This window comes from Tetrao urogallus, assembly GCF_951394365.1.
Source record: "Tetrao urogallus genome assembly, chromosome: 4".
NCBI classification, from domain to species: domain Eukaryota; kingdom Metazoa; phylum Chordata; class Aves; order Galliformes; family Phasianidae; genus Tetrao; species Tetrao urogallus.
Genome location: NC_136817.1, coordinates 38,362,743 through 38,378,703, shown reverse-complemented (window position 1 = coordinate 38,378,703; position 15,961 = coordinate 38,362,743). Strand labels below are relative to the sequence as shown.

Here is a 15,961-nt window from a genome sequence, read left to right as displayed (position 1 = left end):
AGAGTATCAAATGCCCTCCAACATAAGAGGGTCAGTGATGCTCATCTCCCCAGCAATACAGTAAGAACTCCAGCCTGGAAGATTTAGGCACACATCACTAGTTTTTCATGTTGCAAGTGGACAGCATTTCCAGACACATACAAGAAGCATTCTTTCAGCCAAAAAATGCTATTCAGCTATTTATTGTTTGTAAGCTCAGTCATTGTAGTGAATAGTTCAGAAAAGGCAGCTTTATAAAATTACCTAAAAAGGACCAGCTTTAAGGTTCTAATTTCTCACTTGACAAGGTGCTAGAGCATCTGTACAGGGTTTCCATGATGTAAGACACCACCACCATGGTTTTTGAGAGTTTCTCCCCCAAATGTTCTTGCACCCCTTCATTTAGCATTATAGTTTCAGAGATGGAGACTGACCGGCTTAAAGATATGTTTATAATTAGTTCTCTGGACATCATACCAATCTCTCTGCTAGCCAGTTTTCTTGTGGCTAACACACAACAAGAAGTACCAACTTGAGAGAAAGCAGAAAGTTGGCTGGGAAGAGTTCATTTTCACCTCCAAGCTAGCCAATGACTCCTTCTGGTAATGGCAAATTGAAGAGCCAGCACAGCAGGGTGCTGAGCAGCAACTAACACCAGCATCAGCTGAGCTTTGAGTTAAAAAAAAAAAAAAAAAAAAAAAAAAAAGACACCACAAAAAAAAACAACAAAACACCTCACAAACACAACCTGCATGTCTAAAATCATACTACTGCTCAAATATTTTTGTGGCACCAAGGCCTAAGCTCTCGGCATTTACAGGATTATGCTCAAGCCACACAAGAGCTAAAAAGCTTTATTTATTAATTGAGTATATTCTCAAAAGGGATTCATGAAAGCCTCTGCTACAATGACTTTTACTTATACCCAGTTGCCAGAGTATGACAGCTGGAAAGTAGAGAGAGCAGATTGCATCCGTAACTGACAAAAGCTGTAATTTAATAAGCACTTGGGGGGCAGTTTTCACAGCTTAGTACACCAACAGACGTGTCCTAGCAAGCCTGGCCTCAGCACTTTCAGACTGTCTTGTCCCCAGACACCTGCCCTGGTTGGGATAATAATACCCCAGTGCCACCTATTACACCTGCTTAGGGTGCTGATGGAAATGCAGACACAGGTCCTCTTCTATCATCTCTTTCCAGCCAGTTACCACTGGTATAGAGGTAGGGGGAAGTTCACGTGTAGAAGATTTATTTGGTATTACATGAGCTCTTAAGCGAGCTGCCAATGTCCAGGAGCTGGACTCAGGCATCCTTGTGGGTTCCTTCTATTCAGTGGTTCTATTTGTTTTGTTCTTTGCCCTTCTTCCTATCTACGCAAAGACAATTTATTCAACTTTGACAAAAATTTGAAAGAACTAGGTTGCCGGATAAGAAACAGTGTTGACTGCTCCCCAACCACTGCTTCCTTTGTCAAGTAGGTTGTATCCCTAGACCAGTGTCTGCATTGCCATCAATCCCTCAAGAAAGGGGACAAGCACAAGTCCCCCAGAAAGGACAAGAGCCTTGACAACTGAGGGTTGAATATACCCTGCTTGCCAAAATATGCATTTTTGGAGAAGTCTTTTCACTTCTGAAATAACAGCTACTCAGCCACATAAAACAGCATATAGAGAATCCTCTTAAGAGGTACGGATGCAGAACATTTAAGATCGGATGAGGAGCTACAGAGTGCCAAAAGGAAACAATATTATTTACATGACCAACATATATTTTATGTTTAAAGGTTTACAAGCCTTCAATTTCCCTTTCCTTCTAATAGATGGAAGCCCAACTCAACTCCACAAACATTCTGGTTTACAGAGCTTCACTGGTGATCTTTCTAAAATAAACAAATAAAAAGGCATTAAGTAAAAATGTAGAGCATTACAGGAAAAACTGCCTAAATACATCAACAAGTTGCAGAAACAAACAATGCCCCTTCATAAATAAATAAATTGAATGTTGGCCTCCTGCTTTACAAGAAAGAATGAAAAGCTTAACTTACTAGTTGCACTGGACACTGACTTGTCACATGTAAGTTGTACAGTAGGGAAAAAATTATTAGTAACAGACATATTACAGATCTCATTTGTAGATTCAGCCATACTGTCTGGCAAAGAGATTGCTCACACAGAAAAGCTATTTCTTCTTTCTAAAGTTTCTAAATGAAAACATTTCACAGCTGGAGTTTCCAGCAAAGCAAAACCTTTTTTTAATAACAAAAATACATTTGTATTTATGTCTGCAGCCTTCACATTAAGTGTTTTGTCTTTATCCTATTGCACTCCTTGCTTAAAAAAAAAAAACCCAAATGGTATTGCTACCAATACAATAACACACTTAGCAGAGGCACTTGGGTCATTTCCTGCCCAGATTCAATAAATGTTAGGGATACATGCAGGTGATCCCATTAGTTAAATACAGAAACTTGGCAGGGAATTTTACTCTCCCGAAAGCGATACTGCCAATACTTACCCAGGCTTTGCACCTCAATCACTATTCAAGAGCCTTTAAAATAACCATGAAATAACACAAAATAAATTTCTGTTGTCTTCCCATTCTAAGTACTTGACATTGTTCAACCACTCGGTAGAGAAAGAACTAAATGTCACATCAGGTCATTCCTTAATATAGACCAGGATAAGCCGAATTCTTTCATGTCCAGCTAACAGGCAAATCATTTGACCTTTCCAACAGGACTACTGAAGACCTGGCAGACGTGTTTTTTAAGTCTAAGGCATTTCACACAAGGCATTGCATTGCATTTCATTTCAGGGCTTTGTTACAGACAAAGCTGACAGCAGTCATTACAGCTCCCACTTTTTAATACTTTCAGCAATGAGATATTGTTTAGCCTTACTTTTACTTCTGCTAAACTGTTTAAGCAGAACTTTCTAAGGTACAAATTTAATTCTGAATGAGACAAAATGTAATAATAACATCCTATAGGGAAAAATATGGATTAATCTACTGGGAAATTTCTGGCTTACTTTAATGGAAAAACAAAAACCACTCATGGAATGCATAGCACCTTCGTATTTTGAATGGGAATGCAATGCTTGTTGAATTACAAAGCTTGACAGGGAAGAAAGATAGGCAGAACAGTCGTCCAAGTGTCACCAGCTTCACTCCAACTTTTTTGGATTATAAAACTCCAATGACTATCATTTTTACTATTAAGTAAAAATAGAGCACTAATAGCAGAAGTTTCTGTGCTCATGTCTACTGGCTTTACTTTACACCAAAACTACTGAGCGTATTACCTTGGTGCTGCACTTTCTCATCTGCTTTGAAGATAACTGAAGAGATGTGTCATGGTATGGTCTTCAGTTTATAACATGCTATTTTTCCTCTTCACAGTACCTCCCTGCTTAGATTAACATACATAAGAGACTGTGTGGTGGGACTGCATTGGTGTCTCTGACTGACAAAGAGCTACTCTGTGAGCTCATCCCACATATCTGACAGCGCTGAAAGATGAGTGACTGATGAAGCAGAGACATGGAAAAACAGAGTAAAAATATCCCTTCTGTTGAATTAAGGAAGTCATTTAAATTAGATTTGTAACATTAAGAGTGATTGTGACTACTCAGCTAGAAATCATAAGGTCTGTGCAGCATGCAGCTGGCTGGTGCTTACACCTCCTCATACCTCAGCCAAACCTAAAGCATCAGTGTTTGTTCTTTCTCCCTCTTTTTCTGAGCTTCATTCCCACACGCATCTAGCTTTAAGTAGGTTGTAGGAAAGGCCACTGTTCAGTACAAACACAGACACTATCACACTCCAGCTGAAGAAGGATGAAGCCAGCATGACCACACTACTGAAGAAAATAACTTCAGCAAGGGCACCTTGAAGTGAATGCAATTACAAAACTGATTTATTGGGTTATCTTGACCAAGAATAGGATTGCAATCCTAATCTAGACCAGTATATCTTACAGTCATCTATTTATATATCCACAGTCATAGCTTCTCAGTTTTAAACCAGACTAGTGAAGTTTGTGACACCCAATCTTCTACCTAGCTGCTCCATCTTCAGCATCTCATAAGAGAACAGCTGGATTATTATCAAGTCTTCTACACCAACAAAGATTTAAGGCCAGATGGTAACAGAAGCTACTGACACAGAGTCCTTTGCTGAGCTGCAAATGTTCACAACCTTTATCTTTCACCTATGCCAACTTGTCTAAGAACACACAATAACTCACTCCATAAATTCAGCTTGTGGATCCCTTACAGTAAGGCACCCTAAACAAATATTTTAGTTACATTTTCTTTCTTTTACTTCCCTGAAGCCTTATGTCATCCACAAACTTGGGTAACACCAGCCCCAGGAGCTATTTCCCTTTCCAGTGCCTCTATTCTTGGAAGAGTCACCTATACTTCCATTTCTCATATTCAGATAACTCTCAATCCCATTTCCAATCCCTTCTTGACCACTGCCAGGAAGAATACTAACATACTTTTATTTCTCACTGTTTCAGGCCCAGAATAGACAGTTTTCTCTCACACTTTCCCTTACATTGATAACATATGAAATCTATTCTTAAAATGTCAAAACAAATGCAAAAAATTAACAATGTTATCTGCTGGCTCCGTACCAAAACCAAATAAACAAATCTTTCACCACCATGTCTCTTCTCACAATGCCTTCTGATAGCCATCAGCCAATGAATAATGAGAAAAACAGTCACACTAAAAATAGCAGCTGAAAATGGTGGGGAAGTCGACAGAAGTTGTCAAGCCTCCAGGGTCAGATACTCACAAAGAAAATACTTTTTTTTTTTTTTTTTTTTTAAATTATTTTTCTCCCCAGTTTCTATTTAATGAGTGACCTTACTTTTTAGCCTCTAGACAGCCTGCCAATTTTTCATCTACTCTGAGTTTCTAATTACAGTTTATTTTTTCCACTACATCTGTCTTTCAAAAGTGGATGCTATAAACAAACTTCAGTTTCTCCATCATAAAACATTTCACTTGTAATGCTCGTACTGTAACTACAACAGTCACTTATAAGTTAAAAAAGAAGTTACCAGCATCCTTAAACAAAAAAATAATATGTTGACACATGAAGTCAGATATCCCTTAGCCACAAACTTGTAGGTTCCTTTTCTTCCCTGATATGACAGTTAAATTCACTTTTGGGGGAATTACATCAGTACAGGAACTATTTAGATTAAGTTTGCTTCCTACTAAGTCTGAGGAGGTTGTCTGCCAAATAAGAACAAGGACAGATGAGATATAGACATGTTTCTCCTGCCTCTTACCCTACAGCCTCGCTTCTACTTTCCCTTCTCCCTTCAGGGATGCTCTGTCTTGCTTTAAACTACACAGCAAGGGAAGGAAAACAAACAGTTTGGGAAAACAAACTTTTTTCCAACTTTCAACACAAAGATTGAATAGTGCTGAAAAGGGAGGCAACTGGTAAATTACAGCCATACAAAGGGATCTCTCCTCCCATCTTCAAGTGAAATTCTTTCAAGGAGGACACTGCTTGCAGGCAGCTCTGCAAACCCTGAAGCACTACATCATGCTCTTAAGACCTTCAGAAAACTTGCTAATTTTATGAGGGCTGCTCTAAAAGTAATGCCTCCTATTTTATTATGTGCTCTTTGAATCTGTTGTAGTTTCTATGGAAATAAATAGGAGGCTAAGAAATTTTAGACCATAAAATAAAGACAAAGAAGACAAAGAGACTTGAAACAAGATGGAGATTTAACAGATTTTTTTTCCCCAAATCTTATCTTGGAAATACCAAGTTCAACATCCAAAATGCTTTTGGATCTATCAACTTTCAGTATTTCCTTTTTAAAAATTTCCCCAATAAAAATAGAGATTAAAAAAACAACAGATGACAGAAGTCCCATTTCATTACCAGACATTATCTCCTACACATGAACTTCTCTTACAGTTCACAAGTCTTTGATGATCAGATATCCTCCATGAATTTTAAGATACAGACTGACTACCTATTCCTACACACACCTCTTACCCTACTTCCTGGCTTGAGACTCTTCCCAGAGATGCGCAACACTTTCAACAGCTCATGGTTTCATTGGACACATATAAGAATTTTTACATTTCAAAATGACACACTGTAAAATAAGTCTACCAGAAAACCAGAGCAATGCAAGTTACAGTAATGGAAAACATTTGAAGCCATGTTTTGTGGAAACCATCACCACTCAGGAACAACTCCCAGGAGCACAGCAATGCCAGCAGCTGCCAGTTAGGGCTTAGTTAGTAGCTTGCAGGAGCTTCCAGGACAGAGCATAAAGTTTCCAACACAATTATCACTGGCCAGGCCACCAGTTGTTCTAGTGTTTCTCTCCTGTTACACATGCTGCTGGAAAGACCATTTCCCTAGTCCCCCACTGTAATAGTTTATTTTATACCAAAATAAACCAAAACAAAACAAAAAGCCCACAACTTTATTTCACTGAAAACAACACATATGGCTTAAAAAAATAATAATAATCACACCAAACAAAGGGCTCAGCCAAATTCTAGCCAATCTAAGCTGGCATACCTGGGGTCTATTCACGCCACTGTTTTATTTAATTATCATTAAAATTAATTTTCACAGATGTTAATGACAATCAAATCGTTTGCTTCCTAACATTAGGAAGACCAAAGGCCAAGCTTCTGTATAAACAAATATTATGCAAAGAGCATACATATGCTCCATCCCCATAGACTTAATAGATAGCCACATGGATACCTGGGTAGGAAGGATGGAAAAATAGGAATGTGAAGGAGGGCAATTGCTCTAGTGATGATCATCTGACACCAGCATGAAGAATTTCAGCATGCTCACATGGGACACAGATTGAGCTACTGATATGCTGCATGCATACTCATTCTCCACTTCATCCCAAGGTGGGCTGCTTGTCTACCTGTTCCCTGGGGTTGCTGCATGCTGACAAATTCATTATCATGAGTCGTTCATCAGCTACAACCTTGCCACAAAAACAAGGAAAAATGTACTTGATATGTGAATAAATGCAAAAATACAGGGCTATTTCTGAGGGGATTTCTGATAGAAAAAAAAAAGCCAATGGGTTCCATTTTTTTCCCTACACGTAGGAACTCAGTTCCACACCTTTGCTTCAAGTGCAGTTCCATGTCAGAAGTCATTTTGTCAGACTGCTTCTCAGCTGCCATCTTTCACACAGCAACAAAATGTAAGGGAACATTGATGGAAAGGTTCAGCTTCTACAGCCATACCATCAACATCCACTTCTGATGTTGTGGGTCAACGTGATAAAGTAGGTGGCATTGCTTTCAGAGCAACTCTCGTACACTGCTATAGTATCACTTCAGTATTTCCTTGTTTCTGGCAGCAATTACTGTCATAAAACTGAGATAAGAATTGTTTACAGACTTCGCTGCAAGACTTGTGTCTCTATTTTGGTATGTTACAAATGTTTCAGGAACGCATTTAGAATGAATACCTAAACCTGTCAGTTCATTACCACATTAATGAATAATCCTTCAGTACCAAGGGCTACTCATTTCATTCTGCAGAAGGCAACTGTAGGAATACAATTGCCAAAACTGCTATGTTTACCAAATTTATTCTAGTTATGTTTATTGAGCACTGAGGACTAAATAAATCACCCTCAAAGTAATACAGACATAATATTAATGCAAAATCTAAAGAGATTAATACATCCAAATGGATGTAACAGAAACATCACTAGGATTCATCCAGGACCTCAGATGTGCATAGATGTTAGTCATAGCAATTCATTCAGTATTGGCAAACTGAAAGTGAAATAACACCATTTCAAATATTTTGACCAACTTTTTTTGGTCCAGCTGATATTTAGCAACTGGGAAACAAACTTTACATGGAAATAATTGAGAAATAATGAGGGTCTTAGATGCAATTCTTACAGTAGGTGAATACCAAAGAATGGAGACACTTCCTCATGTCCCAAGCACCTAGCAAGAAACTGCTAACTGAAGCTTGAGAAGGAGATGCCAAATAAGCAGCTGCCTGTGTAGTGGCCTGCATTGATTCAGAGATGATCAATTCATTTGCATCAAGTTGCATGATGACAAAAGTAATTTCACATAACTGCATGTATTAGAAAGATGGACAGGTATTAAGTTTTTGCTTTCATAGGGAAACTCAGACATTTCCTACAATAGCTAAAAATAAAATTTGCATCCCAAAGTAATTAGTTATTACTTGCTCTAGGTTTCCACTTTTTTATTTTGCATTACAGCACTGGTTTCAAACAAATGTTTTCCTTGCTCCTTCAATTAATGTAAAACACCACAAGGAACAAGTGAGGACAGCATCTCAGTAATGTTAGTTTGCACATGTCATCTCCTGCAATTTCTACTTTCTTCAGCATGAGTTAACTGGCCATAGCTTGCAGCCTCTAATTATACAAATGCCACTTCAGAATTAAATACCTGGAAGCCTCACAGTACAGCAGCATGTGGTAGCTTGAGCCACTCGAATGGTTTATTGTTAGTAGAAGAGGGAGATCTACAACCTCAGCCCGCCCTTCATTCCTGGTTCAAGGGCAAAGATCAATTTTGTTTTTTTTTTTAAACTCATAGAGCAACTTCCTCTCCAGTGAGGACTCTCTTGTGAGAGCAACATCTCTGCTCCACACCTGTAGCACAAACCTAGAACAACCACTCCCAACACACTACCTCCTGCTACGTGTCTATTTCTGACCCACATAATGGCACTGGATAGAGTTCCTTTGCAAGGAGCCACCTAGTTAAAGTCCAGTCATATACAAGTGCATGCAGCTCCAAGCACTGCACACATTGATTCATGCCAGTACCTACAAGGATATGCCCAACATGGTGTACACTACTTACTGTGAGATGTTTGCAGCTATATATGCAGCAATTTTGAAGCACTATAATAGATAAACTGTGGTTATGATGTGGCAAATACATCTACAGTGTACTAGTGTTAGGGGAAAAGAAACAAGCAAACACAAAAAAAACAGTAGAACGAAAAAACAGATTGGCTTTACCACCTAGAGGCAACTACCACTCCCACTGAAATGGCATACCATTGCAAGCCAAACGAATTACTGAAAGCTTTCTCCAGGAAGCCTATGAAATGTTGTTCCCATTATCAGTAATAAGACATTAGCTTTTTGGATAAACAGCATTCAAAAACAAAGTACTCCCTATGCTTCATAAACTGCACTTTATTTGAACTTAAATTCAAGGAGCCAAAACTAAACTAAAGCAGGAAATTAGCCCTCAGTAAAACAGCCGGATTCATCCTCAGCATCAAGAGCAAAAATATAAGGGAAAAAAAAAAAAGTCCTCCTTGCCAAAGAACATAATTCTACTGCCTCATTACTGTTAGCTAAAATAATTTAATTAGTGGTTTTCAGATGCAGGAAGGCATTTATACTTTGTCAGGAAAAGAAGGGGTGGGGGTGAATGGTACAGGCTGTTCTAGCATACCAGGAACACAGCATCGAATTCTTCCAGCTACCAGACCAAAGCTGGACTGGCATACCAGCCTAAATGCTTTTTTGATTGAAAAGTGTTGTTGTCGTTACACTAGAGAAGTGCAAAATCTGGATGTCCTTAACTCCAAATAAAAAGAAATGACTCAGTCAGAAAACAGAGCTGAGGTCCAACACGTGAATGGGGTATTGTTCTTCCCCTCTCCGTGTACGTTTAGAACCTTAAAACCACCTCAGAACCCATTTTTCATTATGATCTGCTGACATGAGCACTGACACTTGTCATTAGGGAATCCCATAATTCAGGCTTTTAAACGCAGCTGTTTAGGCTGATTCCTTCCTGCTACTCCATACAAACAGCACATTTAATTCATGTGATAAAATACTCATCTAGACTAATTTAAATTCATTTGTTTCCTCTATAGAAATTTTCAGATGGCAAATATGCTTAGCAGCCAGGTTGCACTGTGGCTCTCCAGGATGGCAGAGCCCCTTACAAAAAAACAAGCGTTCCTGTTACTAAAATTGGCTGATCATTGTGTCTTCCTGCCTACGGCCCAGAGCTGCTCATCAGTACCGCCTGCAAACACCCCATGGTGGCAACAGTCCATGCTTCTAAAAACTTTCCTTGCTACAGTAGTCCTTCAGCCATCACATTGGAAGAACATTCCCACTTCAAGCATCGTGTTGCTGCAGGAGTAACCAGATGCTGAACGAGAAACCAAGTTATAGCTCAGCTTGAAAATTCTGAGAATTTGGGAATAAACTGTAGTTCAGCCCCTTTCAGTTCAGATATTATCTGTACACAGGTATTTTCACAGCTCTCCACTTTACCCCAGCCACAAAAAAAAAAAAAATAATAATCCACAGGTGACTAAGATTAGCCAAGTCTAAATGAACTGGCAGGCTGCAAATCGCTAGTTGAGATTAGCTAAAAATATTGCCATGATGCATAAACCCAAATAGAAACCTGCTCCCTCTCCCAGGAATTCTGCAGTCCCAACAGGTGTAAAAAATAATTAATCTTTGTCACTAAACTGCATAAATACGCAGGAGGGGGAGGCAGGCTGCTGGCAAAGAAGAAGTCGTTTATATATGAATGCTTCCACCGCGCAAAGCACAGTTTAAAGGTGCTGGAGTCCAGAGCCATAACTCTTCACCCAGAGATTTCCAGTACTCACATAAATTCAATAGGTTTATTATTTTAAATAATAAAATTTAGTCCCCGTGCGATGTAAATTAAGTGTTTTAGTCATCTGAGGAAGGCTTTGAAACTCAGCCCACATAGAAAGAAAATTCATCACTAAAAAAAAAAAAAAAAAAAAAGCCATTTCAAAAGCTGGGAACTGGTAAATAATGCCTGGATACAAAGATCACATTTGTTTTGACTTAGTTCCTCAAATCCTTTCAGTATCAGTTAAGAGCACATACTCTATAAAACACTCCTGTGAACATCAGTTAAGAGCACTTGCTGCATAAAAAAAAACTCTTGAGAAAGCAGTATTTCCACCCAGGCACATACCCATGAATTACCGTTTATAACTCCCGTTTCTTAAGTGCAGCTTATTGCAAATAGTGGGATTTGAAAGAACAGACACCAAAAGATTCTCCAACTGTTAAGAACTGCTGAATAAACAATGGGAACATGAGTGATTCTCCCCCGCTGCCTCCCATGTGAACTGCACAGGCAGAAAATTGCCCATTTCCTGCCAGCCTCCTTCCTCATGTCACAACTTTCTGAGGGTGAGCAGGGAGGGGAATTCAAGGGTGCTTTCTGCCTGTTTTGTTGCATAGATGAGAACACAGATTAGACTTTAAATGGAGATGTAAAATTTCCTTGGAACCTTCAGACAACAAAGATGTATTTTCCCAGACCCCCACACCACAGTGCAAATTGAGCCCAGCACACACAGCTCAAGGCTTTGTAGTCTGAAGAAGGCTGCAGGCTGACTGCAGCACGATGGATACCCAAGCACAAGCAGAGGGGAGAACACACTCACCCGAGAGATGGACAGGGGCATGTTGAAATCCTTGCCACCTTGAAGCCTGAAACCCCAAGGAGCTGGGCCAACCAAAGACACGCTGTAGTTGCTCATGGTGTTCAGTATTCAAGGATCCAAGCTAAGGACTTGATGCCTGCAGAAGAGGATTACACTTTTAAATTAAGGAAGATAAAAAACAAAAAGCACTCCCTACTGCTCTCCATAGTATAAGGACAGCCAAAAATCTACACAAAGTCTGCCATTACTTGTACTTTCATTCCCATGTTTTGCTGTGCTGAATTGATTAGGAAGAAACACAGGGAGCTGGTAACATGCTCTTCCTACTTTCAAGGTTTCTGGTGTTGAAATTCTTGTATCTCAAGAAAAGCACACAGTAAAAAGTATTTGTCAAATATCTGATAGAATACTGTGGGGGAAAAAAAAATAAACCTCAGTGCTGAGACAAGCATGAATTGATAGCATCCCAAGTATGGAAGAAGTTACCATCATTGGCACATTTGTCTCTGACAAAATGAATATCACATGCTGCCATGTCATCAGCTCAGAACTTGTTTCCCAACACATTATGGTTTGACACTTTCAGTACAACATCAAAATGTCACAACTTTGAAGTTAACCAGAAGAAAATAAAAACCCTGTGACTTTTAGTTCTACAGCATAACTTCGCATTGACAAAACAATGCTACAGACATGACAGATCTTAACACCAAGCCTCAAACGAAAACTGCAAATTAAATTAAAATACCAACAGCCACATCGTAACAGTGAGAGGAAAGAAAAAAAAAAAACTCAGAGCAAAACTCCAGCGTCTCCCTCCCTTCCACATCAATGCGAGCAACAAATTACCTTTAAAAGGCAACCTCCGCACTTAATTGCTGCCCAGCGCCAGAGATAAGGGCTTCAGTTTCACCTCAGATAAGTAACATTACAATGACATCTTAGGTAGTGGATCCCGACTATTTTGGTATGGTTGAAGTAAGGCAAAGAACACAGCACAGCGGGCTGTAAGCCTACACCGCGGTACGGCCAGATTCCAGCTCCTGTGCTGACATTTAAGGTGGCACCACGGGCACACTGCTGCGAGTGGGCTGCACGCCCCAAACCCAGCCTGACCTCACCGTGCACTGCAGAGGGATTTTAAGTTTTGAGGCGGAAGGGTCTGCAAATGTACCCAAGTCCAATGGACCGCCCGAGGTGTGGAAACCAGGATTCAGAGCTACCTTGGCAGTTCTAGCCCCAACACTGGCTCAACATACCCCAAAATCCTCGGCATGGTAAATGCCACCGCTCTTCGTCTCCTCCTCCTCCCCCTCCCCACCCCCAGGTCTTTCTGCTGCTGGAGAGGGTGAGAAGAAAAGAAAGTTTGAGCTCTCAGGGGGCTTGCTCACCACTGAAGCAAGAAGTACAACTTTGCTAATTTCTTCTGAAAGGGGATTTCAGTTAGTTACAGATTTCCTCCCTCAGGAAAGGGAGAATTATTTTCATTCCCTGTGAATGAAAGACACCACAGTAACAGGTCACCATACACTGGGAATATCAAGAAACCACACTATGTACAGTGAGCAGTACACGCGTCGTTCACGGGCACCAGCAGAAGGCTTTACCCATAAGAAGGATCCAAAGGTCTCGTAATCAGGTTTAAAAAAAAAAAAAAAAAAAAAAAAAAAAAAGTAACAACTATTTGTAGCAACAGCTTCAGGAAAAGATTAAATTTCTTTCGAAAAGGATGGTTTCCCCCACGCCGTTTGAAGCAGCTACAAACGGGGAGAAAGAAGCTGCCTGGTGAAATGCCTCGCGTGGCTCCCAGCACCGCTCCTCTCTCCTTTCTCACCCCCGTGACTCTGCACCTCCAGCCTCCCAGACGGAGCAGGAAGGAGGCGATCACTCGGAAACTCATTGCACTTCTCAAAGCATGAGAGCAGCATCTAAGCCTCAGCACCCCACTTCGTGCAGGGGGCATTGAGCAACCACGGAGGAACTGCGCAACTTCTGTCGGTTTTCACCAAACGCTCGGTGGATCAGCTCCTGGAAGGGGGAATTTCAAAACCCTGGCAGAAAAGCCCATTACCACGCGTGGGGACGCGGAACAGCGGGAACACGAGAAGGAGGCAATCTTCGGGACAGTAACAGCACCGAACCACCAGCCTCACCGCAACGACCCGGAGCGAAACTCCAGCCCTAAGGCAGCGACCTGAGTCCCGCACCCTGCAGTGAGCTCCCCGGGCAGCTTAACGGCACCCTGACACGGAGTTAAATTACAACAAAAATCAACTTGCAAGTTACGAGAAGCAGCACGAAGTTCGAGCCTCACCCCAACCTTCTGGCTTCCCCAGTCCCTCTCCGCCTAACCCCACTCACTCACCCAGCCCGGCGCTGCGGGGCGCGGAGCGACGAAGACACCCGCGGCGCGTCTGCCAGGCAGCGGCTCCGTCCCTCGCTCTTGTTTTCACTTCCGTCTCCCGCCGCTCCTCCCCCGACACGGCACGGCACGGCCCAGCCCGGCACCGCGCGGTGGGGACGGGGCAGGGGCGGAGCGCGGTGCCCGCGGTCCGGCGGCTGGAAATGCTCTAACGCACCGCTCTCGAGAGGATCTGAATTTGATTGTTATTTTTTTTTTTAGTCCCGATTCACTACTTTTTAACAGGGAAATGCTTTTTTTTTTTTTTTTTTTTTTTTTTTTAAACTTTATCCAACTAAAGACGCACCTGTAAAATCCAAAGGATAATGATGAGGGCGGGGAAACTGAGTGTATACGCATATATACTCTATCCTCAGCCTGAAGAAAGGAGTTGCTGTATAAACTGATGCAAAGGGGCAGCCCAACCTTACAGTGCAGCCCATGTAGACTGCCACAGCAATCCTACAGGTAACTTCTACAAGAAGAACAAAGCTTCACTTTATTTACCAAGGACACCACGAGGACGGATGAGGATATGTTTACCACCTCAGTCACATCAAAGTGGTGAAGAGCAGAAAAGGTGTTAAAGCTACAAAACAGTGCACGAGAACAGATGTGTATAAGTTGACTGTGAATAAACAAAACTTAGACAGTAAGGGACGCTTGTGCAGTAGTGGGTCCAGAGGCAGGACTGCTGGCTGGGTAGCGTGCTACCATGCTCTGCTGACCTGTTGCACCACTGGGGCCTGGTAGCTGAGAGAAGCAGTGTGGAGAGCAGTGGCACTGCCTCAGAGGTTTAGCTGTGTCACAGCTGGGAGAGGTCTAGGGTTCCCTTCTATACTTCACGTTCACTACAAGTGATCTCAAGTAAAAGTGGTTGTGAAAGAGACACACCTCATTAGCAGTGCATGCAGCTGCAATCATGATAATTTCAATTTGGTCTTCAAGCATGGATTTGGAAAAAAAAAAAAAAAAAAAAAAAAAAAAAAAAAAAAAGCAAAAGAAAGCTTTAAGTCCTTCGCTAAATCCACTGCAAATACAACACACTCCTTTATCATCATCCTGCCTAGTCCTTCTGTCCCTGCTTGGGAGCAGAGTAACACTGTCCCTTGTCTTCCCAGTCCCAGTTGTATGAGCTTTAATGGAGCTGTTTAATGCCATCCCCCTGAGCTGTCCATTTTCTTGGCTGTGCTGACTGAGCAGAGTGAATCTCACATGATGTCTCAGCAGTAAAAACATCCAAGACCCCACCAATTTAGCAGAACCACTCTTCTGGAAATCTGTCTTCCTCACCCTGCTCTTTTCTTATTAAGTGTCTCTAATCAGGCAAAACTGAAAAATCTCCATTATGCAATAGACTCTCACATGGTTTTAATTCACAGAGGTAAAAATTCCCCATCCAAGGGATTCTTCATGGTGTCACAAGGGCCTTAGGTCATTCTCACAATGTTACATTTATCAGAGAATAAAGAGCCCCAGGACCCTACAGCCCAGCAGAGCCCATGTGACACTCCCAAAGCCACTGTGGCCCTGTGCCATCTTGCTGAGCTGTAGCCTGCCATCACTCAATGAGCCTGGGATATCAACTAGGTACATTCAAGGAAAAACAACCCTTTCCACTTCTCCAGAAGCCACTAGTTTTTCTTTACAGTGGAATTGTTTGCTCAGCTAGCTGAACAATTAATCTCAGGACTAATCCCCCAGGACTGAAGGAGACAGAGCAGTAGGCATCCCCAGAGCCACTGTGCACAGCCAGGCCATGCCAAAGCCTACGCTGCTCGCAGCTGTCAGCCTGTCATCCCCTGCTTTGTGACAAATAAGCCCCAGAGACAGTTTGAGAGTTCACCATCCCTGGTCACTTTTCAAACATTCTCCTTCTTGAGAAAGCTTTTCATTAGGGCTAAATAGTGAAAAGAGAGATAGTGAGTAGAGGACAAACCTTGGCAGCAGGCAAAACTATAGCCTGCTTGTTCTTCCTACTATTGCTGGATTTCAGACAGAACTTGCATTTTTTCCTCTGAACAAGGAAGGAAGAAGTCCAGAATTTAATTAAATGCAATAGACAGCTAGCCACACAAATGCAGC

At 41.4% G+C, this 15,961-nt stretch overlaps 1 protein-coding gene across 5 annotated transcripts in view; it reads right to left on the bottom strand.

The window, feature by feature from the left end:
* PDLIM5 (PDZ and LIM domain 5) overlaps positions 1-11,571 on the bottom strand; it is a gene marked incomplete at both ends in the record, with an annotated part of 109,490 nt that extends 97,919 nt beyond the window's left edge. For all 5 annotated transcript variants that reach the window (XM_079535116.1, XM_079535117.1, XM_079535118.1 and 2 more), the window contains one exon: positions 11,476-11,571. In XM_079535116.1, coding sequence (XP_079391242.1) covers positions 11,476-11,571 — 96 coding nt within the window. The remainder of the gene's footprint in view (positions 1-11,475) is intronic.
* Between the last annotated feature and the right edge of the window lie 4,390 nt (positions 11,572-15,961).